The following is a 14,974-nucleotide window of genomic DNA, read 5'->3' as shown; positions in this document are numbered from 1 at the left end:
CTCCGGGCCCCTGCGCGCGCCCCCGGCCCCGCGGGCTCGGGGGAGGGGGCCGGCCTTTTGCCTCCCCAAACCCCTCCCCGAAGCCCGCGGCTTTGGGGCCCCGGTGGGGAGCAGGGGGCTGATTAGCCGCGGAGCAGGGGTGTGGCCAGCGGGGCCCCGGGTTGTGAGTCACACCCGCCCCTCGCCCAGTCCCGGGGCCCAGCGCGATCCCAGCCCGAGCTGCTGCGCGCTGTCCCCGCCGAAGAGTGTCCCCGGGCTTGGCATGAAGAGCCCGGGGTGCCGAGGGAGGGCCTGAAGCCCAGCGTGGTGGTGGAGGGCGGTAAGCGTGGAGCGGAGAGGCTGCCCGGATCGAGGAGGTGGGGCTTGGAGCCGGGGCGCCGGGCCGGCCCACCCCACACCGCAGCCCCGCCCGTACCTGCCCCTTGTCGCCCGCGCCGCAGGTCTAGGCGCCGAGATCCGGCCCTGGGCCCACCCCCTTGGCCCAAGTTGGACTCGAGTTCTTCCCTCGAGGATCCGCTTTGCAGAGTTTAATGCCCAGGTTCCTGCGGGCGCCTCGTGCCCTTTGCCCTTCGTCTTGGGGTCCAAACAGCGCTTCCCAGCCCAGCCTCCTGGCCCGAGCTGCCCTGGTCCCTGACCCCATGGGGCCGGTGGCTCCAGTCGTCCCTAGGACCAGCCCGGGATAGAAATGGCATTTCCTCTTGGCAGGGCTACAGCTGTTTTTGTTGTCTGTGTTCTCCAGAGCTTCCTCTGGGGATGCAGGGAGGGTAACCAGACTCCGAGGGACCCTTGCCTGCCCTCTCCTCCACTCACCCTCTTCCCCTGTCTCTTTGATCCTCTCCCTGTGTTGGTCCCGCCTTCCGCGTCCCCAGGACAGAATGACTGAGAATATGAAGGAGTGCCTGGCGCAGTCCAAGGCGGCTGTGGGTGACATGGTGACCGTGGTGAAGACAGAGGTGTGCTCTCCGCTCCGAGACCAGGAGTATGGCCAGCCCTGGTGAGGCCTTTGTGTGGGTGTGGAGAGTGGGACAAGGTGCAGGGTGGCTCCACTGGTGGCTTGGGGACCCAAGGGACAGTTCCAGCTCCCTGCCCACTTTTCGTAATCTGCCCAGGGCAGGCCTCAGGGTCACAGGACCCTAGTTTCCTATGCTGCCCACCCCCCATAGCAGGCCAGCAAGCAGGCTCCTCTGCCATGCTCCTGCGGCCCCAACCTGTCTCCTTGCACTCTTCTTCTGATGGCTTCTCTGCTTTTTTTGCTGGCCCCTGACCTGACCAGCTCTAGGAGACCAGAGCCCTTGGCCGTGGAAGTTGAGCCCAAGAAACTGAAGGGGAAGCGTGACCTCATCATGCCCAAGAGTTTCCAGCAAGTGGACTTCTGGTGTAAGTGAGCTGTAGGCTCTGGGCTGCTCCTCCCTTCACCCAGAGAGGGACAGGGCTAGGCACTTTGGGGTGGGTGCTGAGCGATGGCCGAGCCTCCCTCAGACGGTGTTGTTGGCATTCTTTCTGGGCGAGAACGTGGAGGCTTGGAGAGGGTCAGTGTTCTGTCCCAGGTCATAGATGTGCAGTTGAGACTACAACATGACTCAGACCCCAAAGCCTGGCTCTTCTTCTCCATCTTCTAGCTTGGGATGCAGAGCTTATGGCAGGCACATCCTGTGACTCCCTGAGAAGATAATGGGTGACTGTACCCGTCTCTAGGGGGAGAGGGATATCACGGCTGGGAGCCCTGAGTTCACTGCCCCCTGTCCTCAGGTGCCCACCTCTCAGCTCCAAGGCCTTCTCGGAGACAGGCCTCTCTTCTCACCACAGCTGAGACCCTGCCTCTTCTTTCTCTCTGTCCAGTCTGCGAGTCCTGCCAGGAGTACTTTGTGGACGAATGCCCCAACCATGGACCCCCGGTGTTTGTGTCTGACACACCAGTGCCCGTGGGCATCCCAGACCGGGCGGCCCTCACCATCCCACAGGGCATAGAGGTGGTCAAGGAAGCAGGTGGAGAGAGCGACGTGCGGTGCATAAACGAGGTCATCCCTAAGGGCCACATCTTTGGTCCCTACGAGGGGCAGATCTCCACCCAGGACAAGTCAGCTGGCTTCTTCTCATGGCTGGTGAGTGTTTCCTGGGCTGTTCTGTGGAAGAGGTGGCCAGGGACATGGAAGAAAACCAGCAGGGGGAGCCATATGCTGGCCCAAGAGCTGCTTCACCACCTCTGGATGTGTGGATGATAGATCTGGCTGTCCTGTCTCCTGGCCGATTGGCTGTGTCAGCAGCTCCGTAAATCACCAGGCAAATGCAGGGCCAATTTCCTATGGATTCCCACCTGTGTGTCTCGTGGACCTGTCAGGGGCAGATGGCTTGGAGCTGGAGGCAGTGGAGACTTGGAACATGGCATTTGGGCTTGAAAGCAATCGTTTTGGGTGCTGGGCACTAGAGGCAAAGTCTTACACAAGACAGAAGTGGGCCCTGTCTACAGGGCTCTGGCGGTCTTGGGAGGTGTTGCTCAAGCGTGAGTACCAGTGTTTGTGGCCCCCAAAAGGAAACGTAGGTTGCCCTGGCAACTCAGCACAGAGGAGCATGGCAGTGTTGATAGTGCCTCAGACTCTGGGGTCTGCGGCCTGTGTGTAGTGTGAGCCAGCCATGGTATTTACTGTTGAATGTGACCTTGGACAAGTCCCTTACGTTTCTCTGCTGTTCTGTAGCACCAGGCTAATGATGGCTGATGGGGAGGCTGGAATGAGTCAGGGTTATACCATTCTGGAGTTATGCTCGGCTTAGCGATCTCAGTGACCAGCAGCTCTTACTAGTCTTGTTGACCAGTCAAGGGGTTGGTGGAAGGCTACCTTTAGCCTGGCGCTTAAAGAATGAGTAGCAGGTAAGGTTTCAAGGGACCTGGAAGCAAGCTCCCCACAGACCTGGAAGCCAAAAGAGGAGCTTGGAAACGTCTGGTGTGGTGGTAGCTGTGAAGACCCCGAAAGGTAGTGGCAAGCAATTGGTGGAGGAGAGCAGGGAGCTGTCCTGGTACATTTCCTGAGCCAGGATAATGTGTATCTTTCCTCCTGAGGGCCCCTGATATGGCCTAGTGGAGGTGTTACACGGCCAGGCTGCTGCGTGGGAAGTGCAGTTCCCAGGTAGGAGGCTGGGATGCGGGTTTGTGTGAAACAGAGGTGGTGGCTTGGATTCAGGTGCTGGATTACGAGATACTGAGAGACATGTGACAGGGAGAATCCCCGAGAAGATGGGTGGGTGGGTAGAGTGCTGTGAGGAGGAACGATTCCCAAGACAATGCTCAGGAGTTGAGCTTGACTGCTGCACGGCAGTGGGGGTCACTGTTTATCACATTCATGACCCTGCTCTGAGTGCCGCCTCTGCAGGTCGCTGGCTGGTCCTGCCCGCACCACGGTGGGCTGGGTCAGCCGTCAGTCCTGTCCTCACAGAGCTTATTGTATAGTAGATGTAACGGATCCACAAAGAAGATAAATATACGTGTCACTATGACTGACAGGTGAGGGCAGGAGGGTGAGGCTGGGGAGAGTGAGCAGCCAGGGCAGTGTGTGGCCAGAGCCAGAGAAGGCTTCCTGCTGCTCAGCTGTCACTGCAGGAAGCAGAGGGCCACCAACGGAAGATGCCTGGAAGAAGGTGGAGACTGAGTGTGCAGGGCCTGGGAGCCAGTCGGAGGGCTTTGGTCTTTATTGTAAGGACAGTGAGAAACTCTCAGATAGTAGATGATCAAGAGTGACGTGGTCTCATTTGTGTCCTGAAGGGTGGCTGTGGCGCAGCCTGGAATCTGCTTGGGGGCAGGGGGCAGGGCATTGATCAGGAATGGAATCCAGGGCTGGGTCCCAGGGAGGACACCGGGGCACCGGAAGCATGGTAGAGACCCGGGCCACAGAAAGTTGGGCAGCGAAGCAGCTCGTGAACTCTTTGGGAGATGAGAGCTGTGACTTGCTGCGGCCTCTGTGGCCTCGACTAGGGAATCCAGAGAGTCAAGGATAACTCCTGCCACGGCCCTCCTCCTCCCACAGGTCACTTATGATGCCTTTCCTTCAAAATGGAGCATGCTGGAAAGGGGAGTGGGTGGTGGAAAGGTCACGAGTTTTGTTGTGTTCCTGTCGCATTAGGAGTCACCTAAAGATGTCCAAGTAATGCCAGGTGGTAGAGCGGAGGATATAGGGGTGAGGAGCTTGGGGAGGAAGCTCAGAGATGTCTCCTGTGAGCCAGCTGTGTCTGGGTGGTCAGTGGGGATGGGATGTGTGGGCAGGCAGTGTGTAGGGACGAGTGGGCTTTCTGACAGCCTTGGAGGGGCAACTATGTCACCTTTGCTTGGAAACTAAGAAACAGAAGGACTGAAAGGCAGATAGGAGATCAGGGTGGAGGAGAAAGATGAAGGCAGGGTGGGAGAAGCCATGGGGCCAAAGGAACTGCTCATTAGAGAGACGCACCATCCTTAAAGCTAGGAAAGACTTACCGAAGGAGTGGTTGGACGTAGGGGAAGACTTCCTTGGAACCAGCCAACCATGGGCTGAGATGTGAACCAAAATATACCTTTCCTTCCTTAGGTTATAGGTGCAAGGTATTTTGTACTTCCTCATCCTGGGGAAGTAATTAAGACGGATTTTGATACCTGAGAAGTAGGGTCGTTGCTATGATGCTACTTTATGGCTCAGGAGCCTTTGGAACTGGTCATGGTAGTTCGGAAAGGCTTGGCGGTTGGGCTCTAGATGCAGCCATAGGATGCTGTAAAATGAGTTTGATGGGAGGCTCTGGTTAGAACTCAGAAGACCAAAAGGCTGATGGAAAGGCAGATGGTAAAGACAAGGCTCAGGAGGTTTCAGTTCAGAACAGGTACTCTATGGGTAGTTGGATTCCAGGACATGTGTTAGTCTGGCAGAAAACTTGTCTGCATTTTGCTCATATCCTGAGACTTGATGGGAGACTGAGATTAAGGGTGATGGACTAATTAATCTAGTAGAGGAAATTTCAAGGCAGCCCAATGTTGAGGCCATGGTTTGGGTACTGTTAGGGACTTTCAGCCAGGTCTACCTTGAGAATTAAGAGCAAGCAGCACAACTGTTTTGGTTATTTTTCTGTCATTGCTGAGACAAAATACTTGACTCCTAGAATTTGGGAAGGAAAGATCTGTTTAGCTCATAGTTTGTGAAGGTTTCAGTCCATACTTGGCGGGTTCCAAGGCAGAGCGGCACATGGCAAAGGGCAGCAGTTCATGGCGGTGGAAAATGGCAAAACAGCAAAAGCAAAAAGGGAGGAGCAGTGGCAGAGAGCGAGGTACTCTCCCTTCATTATACTGCAGTTAAACTGCTTGTCCTAGGGTGGGTGTAGCACTCACATCCATAATCCTAGTATTGGTTCATGAATTAATCACAAACTCCAGAAGCCCAGAACCTCATGAGTGCAAGAGGCTTTCGGCAGACATTTAGACACAAACCGTAAGAACAGCAGACTGATTTTAAATTTTGTCATAAAGTAAAGCTCCTGTAAAGAAAAAAAAAGTTGCAGAAGAGAAGAGCTTGCCTGCTGAAAAGATTAGCATTTTTAAAAAGGCAAATATTTTACAACAAGTCAATAAGAAAAATGGCTGGAGGGTCATACTTTTCATCACCTTGGACCATTCCAGTGGAAGCACTGGACACGGAAAAGTGCAGGGTCAAGTTCTTTCCTGTTCCTGCAAGGACAACCAGTAAGATTGGTACAGGTGCAAGGAAGGAGGCTTAGTAGGACAAGTACCAACATCCCCATGTGTCCGTGTCCCAGCACTTGGGCCTTGTGAATGTGTGCCTGTATGTGGCTCAAGGGAGATTGAGTTGTGATTAGATTAAGCATCTTGAGATGGGCAGATTATCTTGGATTAGCTGGGTCAATTCATTCTTATTCTAGGGTTCTTTCTAAGAGGAAGATAGGAGGGAGGAAGGGAGAGGGAGAGAGGGGAGAGAGAGAGAAGGAGAAGGAGGAGAAGGAAGAGGAGGAGGGGGAGGCGGTATCCTGATGGTCATGCAGATGGATGAGGCAGCTGGGAGTCAGGGGACTTGGGCAGCTCATGGGAACAGATCTTCTCCTGGAGCCCCCAGAGAGGTCACAGCCCTGGCCATACCGTGGGTGGTGCTGGAGGGAAGGGCAACACCATATGGGGACTTTGACCTTTGTGATCCTGAAAGATGATGGGCATTGAAATTCAGAAGACAACAGGTGCTCAAAGTGGTCCAGAGAGAGAGAGAGAGAGAGAGAGAGAGAGACTGAGACTTGGAAGCAGATGCTCAGGCCTCAGTCCGGGGTAAAGCAGGTGTAAGAAGCCGCTCTGCCTGTGTAGGTGGTGAATGGGAGAGGGAGGAAAAGGGACTGAACTGTGGCTCTGATTTGCACATCCTAAACCTCATTCATTCATTGATTCCTAAGCCATCTTTGCTATCATCTTTTTTTTTTTAACCTTCTGCTTGGCTTCAAAAGCTGCCATCCCACAAAAAAATGCTTCTGTGCACAACTCCTACACAGTGCATATGTCCTGCACTCCAGGGGACAAGGGCGTGACGGGCACAGTCCACACAGCTACTCCTGTTTATTGAGCACTTATTCGTGTTTGTGTCTAAGCCCAGTGCCTTGCTGCAGCCCATCCTTGGCTCCTAACAGAGCCCTTGTGATGCTTGCATCGTTGTACCCTTTGCACGGGGGGAAACTGAGGCTGGGGGAGGGGGAGTCATTCTGCACAAAGCTTAGCAGCTAGCGAGTTGCGGAGCTAGGCTTCCAACCCGTGCAGCCTGACTACAGAACCAACCCTTCTCCTCCCCCCTGGTCCCGTCCTCTTTCCTCTCTTGTCCTGTCTCTTCGGATCCACCCAACCCGGGGAAGAGCTGCTTCCGTGATACAGAGCACAAGCAAGGGTGAGGGTTGGATGGCCCATTTCCACCCTGCCTTGCTCCGTGGCCTCCATGGCAGGATCTTTGCGTTCACTTCTGGCTGTTTAGGAAAAAAAAAAAAAAAAGCCCCTCCTCTGCTTTCTCATCTCATTGGAATGCACACACCATAAATCATTGCCAAGGTCGCCCGACTGCCCTTAGATCCTGCAGACTGGGCAGATGCCCAGGCAGGAGGCGCTTGAGACTGCCATGCAGCCACAGGGTTTGGTACAGGACAGAAGGAAGAGGAGCTGACACAGGGTTTCTCTTTAGAGTTTTCATTCAAACTGTCTTTTTCCAGAAAGGATTTAGGGCATGAAGGATTTAGGATGCATAAAATACACCATATTACAGCTGAGGAAGAAGAAAGAAAACCGAGTGAAGACCCTGTGTGGAGCCGGGAACCAGGCAAACAGTGCCCTAACCCGCATGCGCATTGACAGCTGATAGGGCCCCAAGCTGGCAGCTGCAGGGAGGCAGGGACGGGGAGCCTGCAGCTCCAGGGCATCCTGTCTGTGACCATGCTGAGGAGGGTGTCTGGGGGCTCTGTCAGAGCCCAGCCCTCCAGGCACTGGTGTTGGGCAGCTTTCCCGGGGCTCCTTCAAGGGGGCACTGTGTTGGCACAGCTTACCCGTGTTTACCAGTTTCCCACCTGCTGGAGTCCTGCGGTTCTGGGGAGAAGCAGGTGTTAGGTGGGCTCAGTGCTTCCTGTTTCAGCTTCCACCAAGAAATGGGGACTTTTTCTGGACCATGGATTTAGGGGTGGGGAAGCCTGGGCGTGCCCTCTGGAGTGGGGTCTGGGAGCGCCTGGGTCTGCAGAGATGCGAACAGAGATAGTGACAGCGGCAGCAGATGTGGCTGGGACAGGCAGGCTCTGCCTAGGAGAGGGCTGCTCCAGGAAGCCAGGTGTCCTGGGGGAAAGAAGGAAGGGATATGTGAGACAGGTTGGGGATGCGCGTGTGTGTGTGTGTGTGTGTGTGTGTGCGCGCGCGCGCGTGCGTGTGCACGCGCGTGCATGCGTGTGTGCATGCATGAGTGTGTGCACAAACAAGTGCTCTTCCTGCTTGTTGGTTGAATTTCTGTTAACTCTTAATTTGGGAAATGTCAGACCCTGTGAGCACGATCACCCAAGGCTTGGCCCCTCGAGTCACTTGTCACTAACGTCTTGTACACATGCCTACACGTGTACACACAGACAAATACTATTCTGCTTGTTTCTTTTATTTTCCCTGAACTGTTTGAGATACACTGGTAGAGGAGGCCAGACATTTCCGTAGAGGACCGCCTGATACACGTCCGAGGCTCTGGAGCCCGTGCTCCCTGCCAAAGCTCTCCCCTCAGCCATTAGTGTCCGGAAGCCACTCCTGGTGCCACACGAGTGAATGAAGTGGCCATGTCCCAGTAAAACTTGACTTGTGAACATTGCAACTGGAAATCGTACGATTTCTAATGAAACTTGAACCTCATATAAATGTGAAAATCATGCAAACGTAATTATATGTGAAGATAATTTTTTTTCTCAGTCACTAAAAATGTGGAAAACCTTTCTTGGCTCACTGCAAGAATGGAAACAACTAGAGAAGGTGCGGGTGGATTTGACCAGCCGTGGCTGGTGGGCTGGCCTCTCCTGTGTGGCCGTAATATGATTACTCTACCCAGGAAGTTTAATGTGGGTGCAGTGTGGGTTCATCTGAGGTCCCCACTCAGATTTCTTCAGTGACCCCGAGCACTGTGCTTTCTAGTTTTTCCTACTCAGGCAGTGCATGTGACATTAGTTCCTACGTTCATTCGGCAGCCTCCTTTGTCCTGTGAGTCCTTTTCTTATGATTTTCTCCTTCCCAGTGCTGTTGCTTTTTGAAGAGTTTGGGCGAGTTGTGTGTGAACGTTCAAGGTTTAGGTGCTTTGCATTGTTTCCTTGCAGCAGGTTCCAATGACGCCCTTCTGGCCCGTGCAGTGTAGTGTCTTTCTCGTTGTGAGAGGGAGGGTGCTGGTTTGTGTTGGCTTCGGTTCCTGGATTTGGCGCCGATAGCTGATTCTTGCCTGCATAGTTACCCATGGTTTAAATGCTTGGCTAGTCTTTCCATTCCTTCTGCATTCATTACTTGACATTCTCCTGAGGAAAGAATCCATCCCTCTTCCCATCCTATCCCTACTTAGAGTTATGGTTTTTTTCCATAATTTTATTGAGAAACAAATAGCAATGAGACAGTTTCAAATCAAATTGGTAGGACAGTTTCAATAATTAACACATTGCATACATTCTTCCCAGTGGTTAATTGTTGTACAAGATGCGGACATGATATCCTATGTACAAACACCATTAGAACAAATCACTTTATTCATTAAGACAATGTAACTATATATCTATCCTAACCACTTTGAATACACAGATACAAAATGGACATTCATCTGTATACCATTTTTTTGTTAAGTTCCGTTATTAGAATAATATAGGTGTGTTAACTCAGCAAAATAATCTAAAAGAGTTCAGTAGTCCATAATAGTATTGGGTCTTCCACTTGACTGGCAGTGTCAGAAATTGTTGACCTGAGTCCCCTGCAGCTCAACATAACAGCATGGCTTTACTTCTTATATTTCGTCTTTATACTTTTCTGCTGGGTGGTTAAGACCAAGGTAAAGCAGGACCTATGCAACAAGAGTTGTAGCTTTTTGGTCTGAGAAAGTCAGTGAAATCCCCTCAGGATTTATCCTGAGATCCTGTACCTCAGATTGTAGAACCTTTGTCAGTGTTAGCCATGTGGATGAGTCACGACCATTGCTTGGCCAGTGTGCTCTCTGTGAAAGCCTGAGAGAATATTTTCTCTCCATGTGACTCTCCTTAGGCACACTCTACATCATAGATCACTTTCCTCTTTGGCCCCATAATCTCCTTGATCAGAGAATTTGGGACACTACCGAGTTACATGACGTTACAGTACAAGTTCTCATATGTCCTGAGTCTTAATTGACCTTGGAAGACTGGGGCCAAAATATTAGCTTTCCTTGCAGCCCTCCTTTTCATCTAATTTTGGTCTGCAAGCTTAGGTTGTTAACCATCCAGAAGACAAGCTTATTGTTATTACCTTACAACTTAGGCTGTTAAGCTTAACCTCACTATCTGTCTGCATATCAAACATCTTAGGCATAATATGGAACAGGCATTTTTCATCAAGTATTGATATGTTGCACTTTAAGTCCCTACAGAATATGATAAAAAACATTTAAAAATTAGAATATATTTAAAAAATAGGTTTAAAGAATTATATACTTCTTATGTTTACACATAAGTCCAAAAATCTCACCATATACAACCTTGAAGCAGGACAGTCCCACAATATTCCTTTTCATGTCTTTTGCTTTCATTCATCACCCCTTCTTTTTGAACAACCATCTAAGAGTTATGTTTTGTACCTATATGGACTCCTGAGGTCTTCCTTTGTTTGCTATGTTGTGCTCACCCTGGTCCTTAGTCACTTTAAGGTTTCAATTCCATGCATTTGGCCTGGGCAGCACTTTTTATGGCAATTCCTCGTCTGTGTCTCGCGCTTAGGATTCCTGACTTGAAGATTTTCGGGCCGCCTGGATGGCTTTCGGTGGGAAATAGTGTTTAGCAGTCAAGGTGGCAGAGCCCTAGAGGCCCAGCTCCTAGCGGGAGAGGAGCACAGGCCAGAACGTGTTAGGAGGAGTCAGTTGAAGCGGATGGCCTGTGGAGTCAGGAGCCTGGCACTGCAAGGCTGGACGTGGCATGTGCAGAGACCCAGGGGCACCCGGGTCATGCCACGGTGAGGCCGGCCACAGCGCAGAGGTGTAGAAGGCAAAGCAGGAGATGCTGCTAGAAAAAGTCACTTGTTTTGTTTTGTTTTTGAGGCAAGGTCTTGCTGTGCAGTGCAAACTGGCCTCAGACTCTCCACCTCTTTGCCTCTGTCTCCTGAGTAGCTGGAATAAAAAAGTCTTGTTTTTATTTTCTCAGACGCCATGGGTCATCAAACACAACTATCTGGGGGTAAAAATGGTATTTCAATCCCAAGCTTCCTGTTAATCAGAATTACTAAATGTGTTCGGTTGGTGTAGCTGTTTTATAAATATTGGTGGTTTGGTTATTGAATCATAAGCCATAACCGTGGTTCACCCCCGCCCCAGTCTAACATGCTAGTGAGCCAGTTCTGGCTGCAGTAGAGACTGTGACTCTCAAAATCTATTGCACTAGAACAGAGAAGAGAGTGAAAATTATTCTGAACTAGTCCAGTATTTCCTGCATAAAACCAGAGACTAGCCTGACATGTGCACCATGTACATTGTTGCAGTGTGGCAGGAATTTTATTTTAGTGCTACTTCTAAAGTTATACACAGAAAGCTACATAAACCTAAAGTTCCCTGTAACTTTTAAACAACTAGATTATAAAAGAGAAATTCACAAATATAAAATGAATATGGTTACCAGACTGCAACATGATTCAACTGAACAAAATCTTTTTTTCTTTTTTTTTTTTTGTGGAGTGGAGATTGAACTCAGGCCCTTGAGCTTGCCCCGCAAGTGCTTATTCTACTGAGCCATCTCTCCAGCCCCAAAACCTTTTTAATGTGATGAATGTTACTTTTTGTTGTCACAGTGGCTATGTGTTTTTAAGGTGACTAGGCATGGTTAGCGATTACTGCAACAGATCCTGGGGGTTCTGGACACCTGTGCTGTTGTGTGCCATGGGATTTCTTTATTTTGCCACTGTTATGCCCTGGAGAATGTTTTATTAAGGCAGCTGTCATGCTGTACTTTAACCTTTTCATTGTCAGGGTGAAGAATTTGCATCTGTTCTTTCTCCCGTGGCTTGTGGCCAGCAATAGGTCCCACTGTGAGGCAGGTGCACCTCAGACCTCAGGGTCTCAGGAGCGAGCACAAGCCTGGAGTCTCAGCGCTTGGGAAGGCTGAGGCAGGAGGAGCCGAAGTGTGAGTCTGGCCTGGGGAATTGGGCAAGACCCCATTTTGGAACAAAACAGAACAGGTTGGGGATGTAGTTCAGCACAAAGACCATAAGTTCAATGCCCAATACAATAGATAGATAGATAGATAGATAGATAGATAGATAGATAGACAGACAGACACTTGGTGGTGGAGAACAAGGACTACCAAGCTTTTCTGTAGTGGGCCAGATGAAAGCATTTAAGGCTCTGTGGACCATACTGTGCCTGGTGCTGGTTCAGATGTCCTCCTGGCGCGGAGTGGGCTATGTCCCAGTGACACACGGTGCACTGAAGTGACGGGGCTCAGAATGCATGAGCACCTGCTCTCCAACTTCGCAGCTGAGCAGTGCCATGTGCTACAGAGAGCCCGTCCTTGTCCCTGTGGCTGTGGGAGCCGTGGCTCACACTGGCAGACAGGCTCTCTCTGGGCTGGGGAAGGATCCAAGCTTTAGACCTGAAGCACGGTTTCTACTGAGCCGTTGTCTCTTTTGAGGTAATCGCGTCGTAGAACGATCATAAGTCAAACTGTTCTAAGCTGGGAACGTCACAGGCCACTCTGCCTAACTAGCGAAGATAGCTATAGATAGCGACTGCGTGCCCCAGTAAAAGCTGTTTTTTAGTGCTAAAATTCGGATTCCATGTGACTTCCATTCCATGAGACACACTTCTTCTTTTGATCTCTTTCTTTTTGTTTTATGTTGTCGCCGAGGATGGAGCCCTGGCCATGTACATGCTAGCCAGGTGCTCTACCACAGAGCACGTTCCCAGCCTCTGATTTATTTTCAGTCAATTCAAGCTGTAGCAGCTGTTCTCAGCTGTTGGGCTGTGTGAAAACAAGTGGTGGCTTGAGCTGGCCTGCAGCCACCCCTTGGCGACCCTGGCACAGAACAGGGGTCACGTAATCCTGGCGTAGCACTGTCTGGTTGGCTGCCACTCCTGCTTTATGCTTACGTATCTGCTGGTCACCTGCAGTGTGGCTGCCGCCTCTTGTCTGTCCCAGCTCCTCCATCTGGAGCTGCAGATACTGTCCCTCTGGGCCAGGCCAGGGGACAGGCTCCTTGGGGAGGTTCTGTGTGGCAGGACCACTTGCTTGCATCTTGCTTGGTAATATCTCATCCCAGAGTCAGGGGGCAAAAGCATATGGTCTGTGCAGAGCCACGTGGTAGTGGGTGTCAGGGTGCATGGCGCAGAGAGGCCCAGAACCTGTGTGACACAGGGGACTCACTGTACTATAGCTGTCTGTGGGTACAGAAATCTCACGTGATTCCCACCTCTTTTTTGTTGTTGTTTGAGACAAGGTCTTGATCTGGAGTTCAAGCTGACCTTGAATTTACTTATGTAGCCAAGACTGGCCCTGAACACACAGCAATCCTCCTGCCTTAGTCTCCTGGGTGCTGGGATTACAGGCATGTGCCACTATGCCGATTTTTTTTTTTTTTAATGAAATCATTGAATTGGAAATTCTTGGACCACGGCGATCTGGCCAAAGCCCCTATTGGAGGGGCATTTATTCCTAGTGATGTTCCAGGCCTTGATAGCAGGGAATGTTAGCGTCCCATCCAGAGAGAGAAGAAGGGTTGGATCTATGTTCCCTGAGTTTAATTTAGCACCCCAAGGCCTGGGGACCCCCAGCAGATGTTGGTCAGGCTGATGCCAGTGCTAGCACCAGACACAGCGGCTGCCACTTACACTCACCAAGTGGTCTTGTGTTTCAGCTGCGTCCCACGGCCATCCTGCAGGAGAATTAGTCTCATCTCCCTTTTACAAAACCTTGGGCTTAGAAGGTCTGGTTCCTTACCCAGAATTATACCTTTGTCGGAGCCGGGGTGGCCGATCACAGCCCGAGCTCAGCTTGGGGGCCTCGGACCCCATGTGTGGATCGCTCAACATCACTGGACGCCCTGGATGTCTTCTCACTCACGCAAAACCTCAGCAGCCCTGGGAACACTGCCTCAGCTGTGCCCAGAGCTCTTGTCCTTTTTCTGTGTAGTTGCTGTTGCTGAGTCTTGGGCAAAGTTTCAAACACGGCTATATTAGCCGCAGCTCAGATGCCGTGCTGTCCAGCCATGCGGAGTGGGTGACGCGGGGTCTAGTGTGTTCACACACAGACTCGGCCATCGCCATGGGTGATTTTCATGCCTTTGAGAAACCCTCTGGCCTGTGGTTTCCCTCTGCCCCCTCCCAACTCACCTCACCCCAAGGAAGCACGAATCTACTTTAAAAAAAATTTTTTTTAGAATTATTTTATTTTATCTTTATAACTTCTAGGGTTATTTTATTTACTACTTATTTTTTGGAGGGACAAGGTCTCACTGTGTAGTTCAGGCTGGCCCTAAACTCATATATAGCCCAGGCTGGCCTTGAACTCATGACGATCCTCCTGCTTCTGTTTCCCGAGTGCTGGGATTATAGGCGTGTACCACCATGCCTGGCGGAACTTACTTTCTGAATCTCCTGATTTCTTATTCTGAACTTTCACATGAATGAGATCATAGAGTGTGTGGTCTTTTATGCCTGCTTCTTGCTCTTAGCTTGAGGTCTTTGAGGCTCATCCATGTTCCTGGCAACATACTATTCCACCATCTGGGTACACCATGATGGTCTGTTCATCTATAGGTGGACAGTGGGTTGCTTCTACCTTTTGGCTGTTACCACAAACATCCATGTGGATACATGCTTTTTATTTTTCTTGGGCAGTATACTCAGGAGTGAAATTTCTGGGTCATGTAACTCCATGTTTAGTTACTTGAGGAGCTGCAGAGACAAATGGAGTTATGAGTCTGTGCGGGCTGTGGTCTCCCTATGTTCCTGCCAACACTTGGTTTTATCTGCCCTGCTGATGCTGGCCATGCTTGTGAAGCTTCTCTGCATTTCTCTCCCTTTTGCTCACTTCACTGACACTGGGGGAGAGGCTCCAGGACGGATGTTGAGGTTGTGCACTGAACAGTTCCACAGGGGGCTTTGCACAGAAGCGCTGTGAACTGCTTCCCTGTGCCCTGCTGACAGCAGAGGCCCTTTCACTCCGTACCCTGATGCCAGACACTGCTCCTGTTTCTCACTGGCCACGGGCTCACTCCAGCTCACTCCAGCTGGTGTCTTCCTTTTTTTTTTTTTTTTTT

The 14,974-nt window shown here is 51.0% G+C and overlaps 1 protein-coding gene across 6 annotated transcripts in view; it reads left to right on the top strand.

Moving 5' to 3' along the window:
- The window catches only part of Prdm11 (PR/SET domain 11), a 74,413-nt gene that overhangs the window by 25,590 nt on the left and 33,849 nt on the right, over positions 1–14,974 (top strand). For 3 of the 6 annotated variants that reach the window (XM_023710519.1, XM_023710515.1, XM_004627017.2), the window contains exons 1-4: positions 241–319; positions 870–994; positions 1,274–1,377; positions 1,840–2,102. In XM_023710519.1, coding sequence (XP_023566287.1) covers positions 876–994; positions 1,274–1,377; positions 1,840–2,102 — 486 coding nt within the window. In that variant the 5' untranslated portion in view covers positions 241–319; positions 870–875. Of the gene's footprint in view, positions 1–240; positions 320–869; positions 995–1,273; positions 1,378–1,839; positions 2,103–14,974 lie in introns of those variants that run through there. The other 3 variants (XM_023710516.1, XM_023710518.1, XM_023710517.1) reach the window with 1 other exon arrangement.

The sequence above is a fragment of the Octodon degus genome, unplaced genomic scaffold (genome assembly GCF_000260255.1).
Source record: "Octodon degus isolate 3935 unplaced genomic scaffold, OctDeg1.0 scaffold00018, whole genome shotgun sequence".
Taxonomy (NCBI): Eukaryota; Metazoa; Chordata; class Mammalia; order Rodentia; family Octodontidae; genus Octodon; species Octodon degus.
This window is presented reverse-complemented; position numbering and strand designations above follow the sequence as displayed.